General features: G+C 38.9%; 1 protein-coding gene across 1 annotated transcript in view; it reads right to left on the bottom strand.

Annotated features, from left to right (window-relative positions):
• LOC113433111 (kinesin-like protein KIF28) overlaps nt 1-14373 on the bottom strand; it is a 37030-nt gene that overhangs the window by 4028 nt on the left and 18629 nt on the right. The window contains exons 12-20 of the mRNA XM_087936690.1: nt 13457-13511; nt 12540-12663; nt 10994-11138; nt 10447-10565; nt 9710-9817; nt 8710-8984; nt 8255-8389; nt 7841-8007; nt 4546-4652 (exon numbers count right to left, since the gene is read on the bottom strand). Coding sequence (XP_087792816.1) covers nt 4546-4652; nt 7841-8007; nt 8255-8389; nt 8710-8984; nt 9710-9817; nt 10447-10565; nt 10994-11138; nt 12540-12663; nt 13457-13511 — 1235 coding nt within the window. The remainder of the gene's footprint in view (nt 1-4545; nt 4653-7840; nt 8008-8254; nt 8390-8709; nt 8985-9709; nt 9818-10446; nt 10566-10993; nt 11139-12539; nt 12664-13456; nt 13512-14373) is intronic.

The following is a 14373-nucleotide window of genomic DNA, read 5'->3' as shown; positions in this document are numbered from 1 at the left end:
AACAAAACAAAACAACTGTCCCATCAGCAAGAAACAATTACACGGATGACTGCAGACATTCACATCATAGAGACCTAGAGTTAGGCCATTAAATCAATGCTAATTCATAGCAACCACATACTGTAGGTTGACCTTCTCCAGAAGGCTCTTCCCCCCATCCTGGCTCTTCAGAACTTCCAGCCTATTGCTGCTGTATGGTAATATCTGAAAAGGCTGGTCTAATGAGATAGTTTCACAAAATAAATCATTTATAATAATGGGAATCGCTCTCAAAATAGCAGTTCAAAGGGGAAGCTGATCCAGATAGGAATATTGCATGGACTAAAGGCTAAAATCTCATCATACAGTCCTAGGATATCCTTGGATATCCTTCAAAAGCGATAGTTGCTCACTTCTGAAAAACAATTCCATAGTTGAGAACTATGTATAAAGACACATCTGTTTAAAGCAGAGGTCTCCAAACTTGGCAACTTTAAGACTTGTGGACTTCAACACCCAGAAGTCCATAAGTCTTAAAGTTGCCAACTTTGGGGACCCCTGGTTTAAAGTATGCCAAGTTAGGAGCATGACTGTAAGCCCCGCAGAGTTATCCTGGGGAAGATAATCAGCAATAAATTTAATTAATTAATAGCAAGGTACAGCCCTAATACGTACACGAAAATTTCGAGAAACCACCTGGAAAGTTCAGACCTCAAGCTAGAGCTGGAAAGTCGTCTTAATCTCTTTCTCCTTTTCAATCATTCTCATATTTCTATTTTCCTAACATAGGAGGTAGCCTTTTCCAGTTTCCTACTTTTTCCTTTCTGCTGTTTGTTTTGGGGGGTGGGGGGGAGATTTAGGGCAGAATTTGTGATGTATTTACTTTTCACCCCTTTCTTCTAGCATATCAATAGGATTTTTTCCTTCCTTTTAGTCCTGATCCCTTTATCATCTTTTCTACAGTAATCCTGGCAACAGTTCTGTATTGGTTGCTCTTCCAAAGCTCTGGGACAGATCAGTTTTGTCAACTTATGGCAGGTTAGGAAATCTGTTCCTATTATATTACAAGGGAGCTGTGATGCTATTCCCACAATAGTGCTGTTTCCCCTTAAATATTTGTGCAAGATTGAATATCTGTCCTGAGGATATCCCAAATGAAGTGAGAGTGCAATGACATCAATCTACACTCTTCAGTAAATCGACCATTCTCCCATTAACTCTTGCCACAATTATCCTCTCCAACCTTTGAAGATTCTGAATAGTGGCTAGAAATAGGGTCTTTCTGTTTGGATGATCCAACTCCAGGCAACATTTCCAAGCTTTATCAACCACCTCTCGACGAGTCGACATGCCATCAATGACAACTGCCACACTCAATCCACAGGCAGCAGTATTCCTGCCACAACCTCAATACCAATCCTGCTCCCAGGCTCCACAAGGTAACCATGCCCAGCCTACACAGCAGCGTGATGCTCGACCATCGTCCCCAGTATGGGAGAACGACATCCTCCGTAAATACTGGGAGGAAGACTACAACCCGTCATTGACTTACAACCCAAACACACCCAAAGAGAATCCAGGGGGAGAACCCTCTACGTCAGTACCTCCCCCTAACTCAGCAAATGCTGAAGATTACTGGAGAAACTTGGCTGTACAGAGTGGAAAGCTAAATTTGCACGCCAACGGAGTTCGCAGATTCTCTGACAAGCCAGGCAGCGAGTATCTAGTATGGAATAAACTTTTCCTGCGCCCCGTTCAGGTGGCACACCTGAACCCTGATGAAATAATCGGACACTTGATAGCATGGCTAGGGCCACAGTCTGCTGAAATACCGAGGGCACTTTTGGCATCCCACTTAGACGACCCAGCTGCTGCCCTACAGTTATCATGGAAGAGGCTTGAAGAACTGTATGGCGCTTCTGAGGACGTAGAGGCAACACTCTTGGATAGCCTCAACAGATTTCCTAAAATTCCTGTCGACCAGCCTCACCAAATCATAGACCTCACTAACATACTTGTCCAGCTGAAAATGGCACAACGGAATCCCAACTTACTGGGACTCGCCTGTCTCGATCACATCGACACGCAGAACAAAATTGTTCGAAAACTTCCGCAGGTGCTACTTGAAAAATGGCTCCAGTTGACTGACACCTGCATGGCCACGGGTCGCCACTGCTTTATATCCTTCACACTTCTTGAAGAATTCGTGGCCCACCAGGCGACAGTGTGCAACACACACCGGGCCCGTGGACTCAGAGCTGTTAGTCCTCCTAATGACAGAAGATACAACAGCAGCCATATATCACCCTCAGGCCCTATGCACACTACCAGGGAAAGACCTTTCATGGTTGTCCATAACACCGAGATTGACTCCTCATCCACACACAGTTGGGGAGAGAACTCATCTAATACGACCCAATTTAGATCTCCAAACACAAGGAGAATACAGTTTTGTCCTATGCACAACACTCATCACTCACTGAACAGCTGCACTGGGTTTGCAGCAAAATCACTGATCCAACTAAAAGAGTTGCTTAAGGGAGTACCAATACTGCTACAAGTGTTGCAAATTCAAACACCTGTCCAAGTACTGTACAGCCAAGGTGTAATGCGAATTATGCAATAGTGACCAGCACCCGACCGCGCTGCATCCAGACTCCGAGCCACCACTGCAGATATCCCGTAGCCCTCCTTCAGACAAGGAGCCTCAATGTAACACAGAAGCGTGCAGGGCTCCTCGGCAGATTGCCAAACCGCAACCAAAACCAAGGATGAATGTCAACTGCACAGCACTGTGCGCCGACTTACCTCATTTGTGTCTTCCCATCTGTTTAGCCAAAGTGTACCCTGAAGGATGCCCTGAAGATGCCATGAGAATGTACATGCGGATAGACACTCAAAGCGCCTGCACCCTGGCCAGGCCTGCATTCTTTGACCTCTTTGAGGTGCAACAGAATGAACTTCATTTCACTGTATCAACGTGCCATGGACCAAGAAGCATGGTGGGGAGGAGAGCTTTTGGACTCTGCATAGAGTCATTGGATGGAAGTTCCCGGTTCCCACTACCGCCTGTATTTGAATGCGATGGGATACAGAATGACCGCAGTCAGATCACAACACCTGAGGTCATAAGTAGCATGCCTCACCTACAGCACCTGGCTCATCACTTTCCCGCCCTAGATCCAGAGGCTGAGATCCTACTCTTGCTGGGAAATAATGCCCCATGCGACTTTCTCTTCTCCGAGTCAGTCGGGAGGCCCTGTAGACAGCCCAGTGGCCATCAAATCTCCACTAGGATGGGGGATTGTAGGAATTGTCAGTGACGATCAGATGCAGGCTCCAACCTAGGCAAATGCCTTAGCACCATCCATTCCACTGCCTTCCGAAGCCCTTTAACACCATCGAAAACAAGAATGACGTTCCAGCCCAAAAGGCCTCCAGTGATCAGTACACTTTTGCTAGGACACCCCAAACAGCTGCCAACAACCACCAGACGCCCACTAAGACACTCTACATGGGCATATGCCTCTGCAACACCCTTTCCAACAGCTTCCCAATGCCCTTTGACACCGTGGAAACCAGAGTACCATTCCAATCCTTAAAGGCTGCCAGAAGCGACCACCAGACTTTCACCTTTGCCACCAAAAGTACCTGTACACCCTAAAAGGCCACCAGAGGTGACCAGCAGACTTGCACCAAGAGGCTGAACTTGAAGATTGAACCTCAAGCTTTGCATGCTTTGCTTTGTTAGATGCTTTATTAATGTTTACTGTTTTTCTTAGTTATATAGTTATCTGCTATTCATATTATTACTGTTTACTGATTATCTTAGTTTATAGTTAATTTTTTTTTCTCTTCTTTTAATAGTGGAATTTACAATTCCAGGCGGGGAGTGTGCTGTCCCAGCCAGTCTGTGGGAATTGGATAGTTACTTAGGAATTATGAGCTGTTCCCCTAAGGGAATGCATCATGGGAAATGTAGTTCATGTCACGTGGCCACATCTGTAATCCTGATTGGTCACTAAATTGACCCTCGAAGGGTTGGGGGAAGTTTTCCTCACTTTTGCTTGAACTCCCTAACTCATGGGAGCTACTTTCTATCGCTACAAGATGGGTTAGGAGATAACCATCTTTTATGATGAGGCAGATATGCAAAGGATTGGTCATTAAAGAAGAACTTCATCACAAATGTGAGTAATGAGGATACCTGATGAACCAATAAATGTAATTTGTTATGGACGTCTTGTTGAGTTATCTATCTGCATCTGTACAGCTTCAAATCCAACTTTGTGCAGAAGGCAGAAAAATCATATACATAACATGTTATCTCACCAGTACCACTGTCCCACTCCAGTATAACTTCGTACTTGTTTCTCTATTTGCTTTTTCAGTGCTGGCCTTTTCCCACAACCCTCGATGATCCTTCTCCCTTTCCCTGGACTCCCTCCAGCATGTTTCAAACTCCTTCTCTACTCAAAAGCTGGCCAAGTACATAAAAGCATTCATTCTTTCAGCTATATGGAAATGAAAAATAAAGTGTGTTTAACTGCTGGTCACATAACTCACCAGATCACCTTGTGTTAAAATCTTCTCTTTTGGATTATCAATAATATATGAGCCTTCACTAATAACAGCCATGTCTTCCTCAGTAGAACACAGTTCTGCACATCCTTCTGCAGGGCCAGGAAAATACCATTAGTTAAGAAACATGCATTATTTTCAGCTGACAACAGGATCATTTTGTGTCAATATTTATTTTTCTATCACTGATCCTGACTAACGTTGTAATGTTGGATTGATATATCCTTAGGCCTCAGACTTCTATTTTAAAGATTCTTCACATCATGCTTCTAAATAGATTGGCCTCAGCTAACCCAAGTGGTCCTCCTTCACCTCTCACCTGATGGCATATTCTGCTATAGCCTTCAGGTGCCTGCAGGTATCCCACTCCTAGCCAACAACCACCATTATGATACTGCTAATGCACAGTATCCTAGGGAAACAGGAAGCATGCTAGAGGAACCAGTGTCACCCAAGAAGACTAAGCAAGTCTCCAAGTGATGTCATCCAGAGTCACTGCATCAAGGAGATGGACAGCATTAAAATTTAATAAATAAATAAACTATTTCCAACAGAACAGTCAGAATTTTATGGTTATGTTAATCTAACAATGAACAAGCAAGATGAACTAACCAACAATAAAAGGAATTGTGCATTTGATCCAAAGGGCAACAGTACAGCTTTCTACACTGAAATTGAACTTGATCCAGTATAGTATATATTATTCCAGCTGCTTATAATGCAAAGTGATCCAAAATGTTTAGAAGTTACAGCTACAAAGGTAAGAATATTATATTATTTTCTTCCTTTCAATTATTGTATTGTTTCTGCTTAGTTTGATATTTCTTAGGTCTATTTGGCCAATAAATTCATATATGCAGGCATAATACATATATCTGTACACATACATACATTTTTATTACTTTTTTTGCAGGTTTGCAAAGACTGGCTCTTTATATCAATGAGCCAAAGTAGGGTGGGGAATCTTTGATAGACTCTTGATATTCTGGTTACATTAAGCCTGGCTAAAGGTGAGGCAAGATGGAAGTTTAGTGTACCAACATTTGGAAAACTACAGGTTTTGCATCCCTAAATAAACTCTATATTTGTATACTGCAAGTACTTCTTAGTTGAGGGAATAAGAATAATCTGTTGGATTGCATGGTGAACTGTTGATCAGAAATCTCTTGCCTAGCAAATAATAGTTTTTGAGCTTTTCATGAGTAAAGTTGGACTTGATAGCATTTGTGTCATAGCAGCCAAAGGGTATGCAACTGACCAGTACTCTTCCTAGTGTTAGCAGAGAATTCTGCATACAGAGCTAAAATACGTAAACTGTCTTACTAAACAATATTCTGTGAAAGCCTTGGCAGGCCAAAGTTATGATAAGTGATGGATCTGCTGTATCTATTGTAGCATCTATTGTATGAGCCCACCTGGTGACAATCATGGCATTGGGAAGAATGCAGCTTAGAATATAAGATGAGATGATTCTGAACAGCCTGAATGAATGAGAACAATGGACATACTGTGTGTTTCAGAAATGGAGACTGATAGATCAGAATACGGCAATGTCCTAAGGAGGAGGGAGGCAAGGAGCATTAAGAAACTTCCTAACAGTGAGGACAATTTAATCAGTGGAACAGGTAGCCTTCAGAAGTTGTAAGTGCTTCATCGCTGGAGGTTTTTAAGAAGAGACTGGACAACCACCTCTGAAAAGCTATGGGGACTCCTGCTTTAGATAGAATTAGATAGAAATCTTTGCTAATATTTCATTCTGATTTATGAGTCATATGCTGTCCAATTTAGTTAATTATTGAGTATTAAATTTATCAATAACAGGTTTTGAAACCTATAACTCCAATATGGGTATTACAACTGCGATTGGGACTGGAAATCTGGTCATAAGTCATTATTGTTGAAAGTCATTCCTAGCAGAATGAGTGGAATATGTGGAAAGTCCTGTGAATAGTGAAAAAAAAAACCCATCTGGATTAGATAGTATAAAATCACTGCAAGAAAATAAGAAAGGAAAATTGCTATAGAATTAACAGTCAAGTTTGTGAAGTTATGCTAATGAGAAATATGAAAGTTTGCTGGAATGATAAGTAGAAAGAAGCTGTGACTGAGAAAACAATTGCAAATAGGAGCATGATTGCAGAAGAAAACAGAGGATGAGAGAAAGCTATCCACAGAATGTGTACGGAGAGAAAAAAGAAGGTTGCAAATAATGTAGCCCACAGAAGCAAGAATCACTAAGAAAAAAAAGAAGCAAAGAAAACTCAGAGTGGAATAAAAATTTAAAAAATCATTTTGGAATGAGTGAACAATGCTTAAGAAATCAGTAAAATGAACGGAATTTAAAATAAATGTTATGAAATTATCCGGGACAAACATAAGTTCTCAGTATACATACAAACACGTAAGTGATAAGTCATAGATGATAAATCATTATACAATAATAAATCATAAGATATAAACAATTGAAAAATAATAATATACCAATTGGAGAAAGTAGTAGGAAAGATGAGAAGACAACAAGGATAATAGTAATACAGGTAGCTCTCAAGTTGCGATCACAATTGAGCCCAAAATTTATGCTGCTAAGGTGAAAACTTTGTTAAGTGAATTTGCCCAATTTTATGACTTTTCCTGCCACAGTGAACCTTTGCATTTGTTATGTTAGTAGCATGGTTGTTGAGTGAACCTGGATTCCCCATTGATTTTGCTTGTCAGAAGGTCTCAGAAAGTGATTACATGACCCTGGGATACTTCAACCGTCATAAATAAAAACTACTTGCCAAGCATTTGAATGTTGGTCATGTGATCTTGGGGATATTGCAAGGTTCTAAGTGTGAAAAGTGGTCATAAGTCACTACTTTCAGCGCCCTTGTAACTTTGAATGGTCACTAAATGAACTGTTGTAAGTCAAGGACTACCTACTACATGAGTAAACTACCTTGAGGCATAAGACAGTGCTGAGGGAATTGTGCTACCATGCTAGGTAGCAAATCGGACAGTAAGGTCTGAGATAATAAATGGGAAATTGAAGGAAAGGGTTGATATTGAGCAGGAAGTAAGTCCAGCATGTATGATATCCTTTGATACAATGTTTTGAAGCCTTTCTACAAGCTGAGGTTGCCAGGGCAGGCTAGGAAGACCAAAAGTAAAGGATTTTTTTTTAATGTTAAGTCTTTCAAAAAACAATGAAAGGCAGGTTTATGCAGTACGTTTGGGTATATAGACATGAAACTTATCAAGATGCAAATATAATTTAATGAAGCTGAAATTAAAATAATACCTTGAAGTCCCCACAAGTCAACAATTAAAGCATTTCTCTGTAAATAGTTCAAAAAATCCTGGGAAACCTTCATGGATGAAAATTGAACCAATTCTTCTATTTTAGGATTTGCATTTTTCCAAGCAGGTTTTGTGTATAATACATGTGGGAGATCATAAACTTTATATCTAAATATGCAAAAGAAGCAATAGTTCAATGGAAATTCAGTTATTTTATTATTATTTTATTTTTGCATTCCTTTCCCTCTGAAAGAAGCCCAGAAACAAAGCTAAAAAGAATCAAAGCAATCTTTTAAAAGAAAAAAAATCAAATTGAGCATTAAACAGTAAAGGAACATACCTTCAACAAGACAATAAAAATGCGAGACTCAAAATACATTCATTATTAAATGACAGATATATATAAAAAGAATACCCAATTTGAATTCCCCTTTGGGCAACTTCTTTAATCCATTTAACTCCAAGGCACTGAAAAATGTGAATCTGGAAATCAATTCTTTTACCCAGCAATTCCAAAGGGTCAATAATCATATCATCATCTGTCAAAGGTCTGTAGAGTAGAAGAAGAGAAAAAAGGGCAAGAGTGGTGCTAAGCATGTAAGAAAGTAATGGCATTCATTCTGTTGGATTGTGAAGACCACTATGAACCTGTTCTACCCCTCCCTCAAGGTGGCTGCATGGAAGACCATCAAAAAGAATGCTTCATTTATCAAATAATCATTTGTCATTCTATACAAATTAGGACATGTTAACTCTGAATTCTGAGTTATCCTCACTATTCAGGAAAATGCATTATCTCATACTTGTCATATTCTATGGGCCTTTCCTGAGGCAATTTTTATTCTACAGTCATGATACATAAATGCTTACCTCCCGTTTTGCATACATGGGATAATGTTGATCAATAGGATTGCTTCCTCCATTCCTTCAGAATTCAGAAGTTCTATTTGTTCCTCAAGTTTCATGCAATAAGCAAGAGATTGGAGCCAGATATGAGCAGATCCTAGATGAATTGCCTCCACAGGATCCCAAAATGGATCACTCTCTTTGTTAACTTGTACCTCTTCCCCATTTAAAAACTGCTGGTAAAGCTCTTCCATTATAAATTTTCTGTTGATGAACTTGGGTTTTGACCAAATCCATACCTACAAAAACCAATCCTATTCTGTCTTAGTTGTTTATACTCTGAAAACCATATGTATTGTTCAAAAAGATAGAGGCAGCATAGACAGAAATTTCTACTTAGATGAAAAGTCCTGGAAATTATTATAAACATATGTCTTCACCTCCAGCCTAATTGGGAGAAGAGAGGCTGAACACATAGCATATGATTAACTTTTCGCTTCTGTTAATAAAAATAAGAAAGGATTAAGAAATAAGTAATCTGCCTTCCAAGTGAATAGTCCCTAGAGGTATTTGGCATTTTATTTTCAGAAGAAGAAGGATGAGCATCAGAGTTCAGTTTTATTTGAACTAGGAGAGGTAGGAGTTGAAATGTGTCTGAAGTTTAATATTTCTTCTTTTTTTTTTATGGCTAACTTGATAATTATGCATGTATATTTGAATTATTTTTCCTATGGATATATCTCAACACATATGCTTTAATAAATAAATAGCATGGAGAAGAAAGAAGACAGAAGCAGCATAAGTCTGTCTGTGAATACCAACAAAATCAAATTTATAAAATATGTCTTTACATTTGAACAGCTAATTTGGAGCTTCAGCACTAGCACATCTCATTCAAAATAAGACCAGTCACAGCCCCATAAACACCTTTAGATGGGAAAAGAACATTCACAAGAAACTCACTGCAATTCAGTGCACTCTTGCAATAACGCAATCTTTTACTAATGCAGAAGTTTGTTCGTACCTGCTTAGTAACTTTGTGTACTACTTTAATTATGATCTCTTTTTGCAGGTCATAACCTCTGGAGTCCGAGGATGCTAGATTTTTCACTTTCAGTTCTAACTTTAGGTCCTGTTAAAGAAAAGCTCAATAAAATATTTTTGTTGAGTAGCACTTTGGCATAAATGTGGAAAGCTACCAAAAGAAAACTCATGGAGATTCTTGCATATTTGTGTGTCTGCATAATTTCTAAATGCTTTTCCTTCCTTTTCAAGAGGTTTCCAATGTTAGGTTCCTTTAATTATTCTGCAACATTACTTACTTGAGAGCATAAGTAGCCACAACAATACCCTATTCTGTGAAAGAAAAATTATTGTTCTTATTTATTGGATGACAATACAAAAACAGATTACAAAACTAAATCAAGAGGTACCCTCAAGCTACTCATGTTTTTATGTTCTTTCTAAGCACATACAACTCTGCCAAGAATAGATTGTGCCACAGTTGCACATGAGACATGAGACTAATCCATGCACAAGATTTCCATCTTGTGGTGACTTAGTTTCTCTGAACTGTTCCCACAATAATAAACCTTTTTTATAGTCAATCAATTTTAAATTAACTAATATGTCTATTTCATTTATAAACTAGCTCTAACCCATTTTTTTCCTTACATCATAAGATACCTTCAATAAATGCTGGCCTGCAACTCCCCAAAATATAGTATATAATAAAGAGAGAAACATGTATTCAAGCCATACCTTCTTCAACTCTATACTCATTTGATTTGCTTCAGCAACCAATGGCATCAACTTAATGTAATCATGGAATGCAGCAAGGACACTGGGGTCTGGCTTGCCATCCTTCCTGTTTGCAGCACCTTTCAGAAAAGCAGCCCAGGGTCAAGACTAAACAAATAAAGTTGCCTGCATTTATTCATTTTAGGGAGAAATTAATAACTTATTGGAACATATGTAGGATTACAACTTTTTCTAGCTTACATTGACTATCATATTGTGCAAACGTCCCTTTGTTGATGAGACAATGACCTAAGCACAGAATTACTTTAAGATTTTGGATGGTGCCCATCAACTTCAAGTTCATGTCCCAGTTCCATACTTTGCAAAGTGCTGCTTAGAATAGAGGGATGGGTCTGTTAGTCTCTCCTATTGTTATTAATGGTGGAATCCCTTCAATCCACACTCACTGAACAAATTTTCAAACAAGTTTATAATGAAAGAATAGCACCTTGTTACAAGTTTAAAATTGCAAACCTCAACAGGGGAATGATTACAGTAAGATGCTTACCAAGTTTGTCTACACTGAAGCCTTTGGCAGCTGCCAGTTCTGATTGAATGAAATCATAATCATATCTGCTCAGATCCTCGCTGGTGCGGTTGATTGGAGGGCCAATGTAGAGGTATGCACTGTTTGATCCCAAAATTAGCCGGTCCTGAGGGATTATAGTATATACACACTATGCATGCTGAAAGGATTTCTATTTCATTGTAGTTTAAAAGCTTATCAAAGACCAAAACTATCAACTGAATATTATTGTTTTGGAGCCAGGAAGAGTGAGAGAATTGTTATTTAAAAGGGACTGAACTGTTGTTTTTAAATTTATTTATTCTTTTTTTTTTGCTTTTAAAATAATGACAGAGCCACAGAAAAAATAAAAACCCCAAATAAAAATGCATACATTTTCAAAGAAGAAATAAAACACACATAAAAGTACTGAGCTCTTAAGTGAGAAGAATTCTTTCAAATGTTTTAACTACAAACTCAGCATGTGGCATTAAGCCGCTTGTTCTCTTACAATATTAGCCCCTTTTTCTAAAATACACAGATAACACCAATGCAATATTAACCTAATTAAAAGTAATTTAAGGGGCTTCTAATAAAATAAAGTAGTGAAGCACTTTGTGCTCTGCACAATGTACAATACAAGGGTTCAGTACATCCAAAATGAAAGATTCAAATCCCCAATCTACCCTGAAATGATTTTGCTGTTTCTCAGTCTAGCTTCAGAATTATTGTGAAAATAATACAACAGAGAAGAGGGAAAAGAACCACAGATCACATATTGGATGTCCTCAAGGAAAGTGAGACTAACAAACCAATGAGTAAGTGTGCTGTCCAATTTCAGCTGCAGTGAATTTGATCTGGGAGACTTTAAAAATGCTTCTGAAGGCAAGTTTTACATTCAAGAGGAAGAGTTGAAAAGTAAAATTGCCCGTTTCAAATATAGTCTAATTTCCTCATTACTTGGACAAACTTTGTTTCACTGAAACAAAATACTGGGTCCTATAGCAATGCCATCATGTGGTTTGTTTGCATACTTACCCTGTTTTTTGAACTCAAATTATGCCTTAGTCAACAAAATATAGTTAAAGAATTTACAGTGTGTGTGAGCCCAATCTACTTTCCCTTTGATGGTTATACAATAGTCAAAGTAATAATTTTCTCTCCAAAGTATAATATTCTCTTGTGCTCTAGATTATGCAAGTTGTGAATTCAGTTGATGTCCTCTGGTATCTGCCAAGATCGATAAATGTCTTGTTTATATTGCCTGTATAAAATACAAAACTGGAGAGGCTGCCAAAACATTTATTAGGCCATAACGTTCCACAAAAATGTTCAGCTTGGTGGCCACAATACTTGCATCTACTCTCTCTTAATGGACACTGAGTTCTTGGCAAATGATCCTAAGCCTCAGTTTGAAAAACCAGTTTGCTCAGTAGGTGTAGCAGAGTTGACTTTCAAGAGCCACCTGGTTGTATTTTGGAACAATAGCATTCCAAGGTAGGAGACACACCAGGACATTGGAGAAATGACAAATCCACACAAAACTCACCAGATGCTGAAGTTTAGTTTTCATCACAATGGGTACTCCATTCACAATGACCTTACATTTATTCCAAGGAGATATAGTAACTTTGCCATCAGTATACGTGAACGTTGCGTGCTTATCCAAAATGCTGGAAAAAAGCAAGGCAAGCAATTCATACCACAAGTCAAAGGTTTTCTGCTATAAATCCAGGAAATATAACAGGATGTCTAGTAACACAATCATATATGGAACAAAGAAGACATCATTGGAAATGAGGAGGACAAAATGAAGGGAGGATGTTCAAGTTCAGTGACAATGTCCTCACTTTGCATATCACACATTTCTATTTCAGTCTCCACCAACCCTTTCAATCTCAAAAGATTATCTACTCCTATGATAGTTTCTTATTTAGCCAGGCTTAAGATTTTTGAAAGGGTAAGGGCTGAAAAAGACAAAGCAATGTTTCAAAATGTTTAGCACTGTATCTGGGAGGAAATGTTTTAATGTTTTTAATTGTCTTGTAATTATATAAAGCTCATGTTACAATGGTTATATGACTCCTGCCTCAAAATGAGAGCAAGAAATTGTACACAAATTGTAGTTGAAAGATACTGAGAAAGAAATGGCCCTGATAATCCATATGGGTCTGGAGGCTCAGGTTGTTATGATCCAAAAGAAAGGAATGGGTACTAAGACAAATAAATATGTTAGACATAATTTGTCTTAGAGTGTCTATTCCTTTTTTACACTAAGAAAAAAACTTCTTAAACACTAAGCTATACAGAGAGATTCCTGGAATATCACAGCTGTGAGACAGGGAGGCAAAGGTATTAATAAGCCTCTTATTTAATGAGCCTCTAATTTTTGTACAGAAAGCCAAATTATATCCCCATCAATTTCATGCACTCTAACAGTGAGCACTGAATTGTTCTGATACATACCCCAAACCTCTGAGGATGATTGTGTTTGATGGAGATTGGCCAACCTCAGTAGACCCTGAAAGGAAAATGTTTGTCTTGCATATTTCTGCCACACTGAATGATCAGTCTATCTCAAAGAGGCTCTTTCCAGATGCACTGGAAATGCATTTCCTAGACTGCCAAGCCAGAATGGCCAATATTTTGCTGTTTGTAATTCTGAGAGTTGCAGTTTATTCATATATAAAGAGCATCAGACCAATGAAAGTTACCCTAGGGTGTCCATAATAGAAATGCAAAAAAACCTAACAGCTAACAGAAAATTAACAGAACTAATTAACAGAAAAAGACCGAATGGTCCATCCAGGGATGGGATCCGACTGGCATAACAACTGGTTCGGGGAGCACACACATGCGCGTCAAACGTGCGCTGCATGCACATGCGTGCTACCAGCTCGGGTAAGCATTTACCTTCTCCAGCTGATGAGTGGCACTCAGCTGTGCCGTGCAAAGCAGCTGAGGAGGAAAACGCAGTCACTAAAGGACAGCCTAGAGCCCGGGCGGGCAGGAGGGCCAAACAGCAGACCAAAACCTCGCCCCAGCAAACCGGTTAGGTGTCAGCTGCTCTTTGGAGCTACTGGTTCTATAGAACCAGACCGAACTGGTAGGATCCCATCCCTGGGTCCATCAGATCTGCCCTGTCCTTAAGATACTTGCACAGCTTTCATTAAAAAAAACAGGCTGCAAGCTCTTACATTTCTTTGAATGACATTGTTTATGCATCAGATGCTTCATACAGGTTGTCTTCAACTTATGTCCACCATTGAGCCCAAAATTACAGTTGCTAAGTGAGACATTTGTTAAGTGAGCTTTCCCCCATTTTATGACTTTTCTTGCCTCATTTGTTAAGTGAATCCCTGTAGTTATTAAGTTGTAAGAAG

Source organism: Pseudonaja textilis, chromosome 1 (assembly GCF_049901715.1).
Source record: "Pseudonaja textilis isolate UNSWEBS1 chromosome 1, rPseTex1.2, whole genome shotgun sequence".
NCBI classification, from domain to species: domain Eukaryota; kingdom Metazoa; phylum Chordata; class Lepidosauria; order Squamata; family Elapidae; genus Pseudonaja; species Pseudonaja textilis.
The sequence above is the reverse complement of the archived record's forward strand: the minus strand, read 5'-3'. Positions and strand labels throughout refer to the sequence as shown.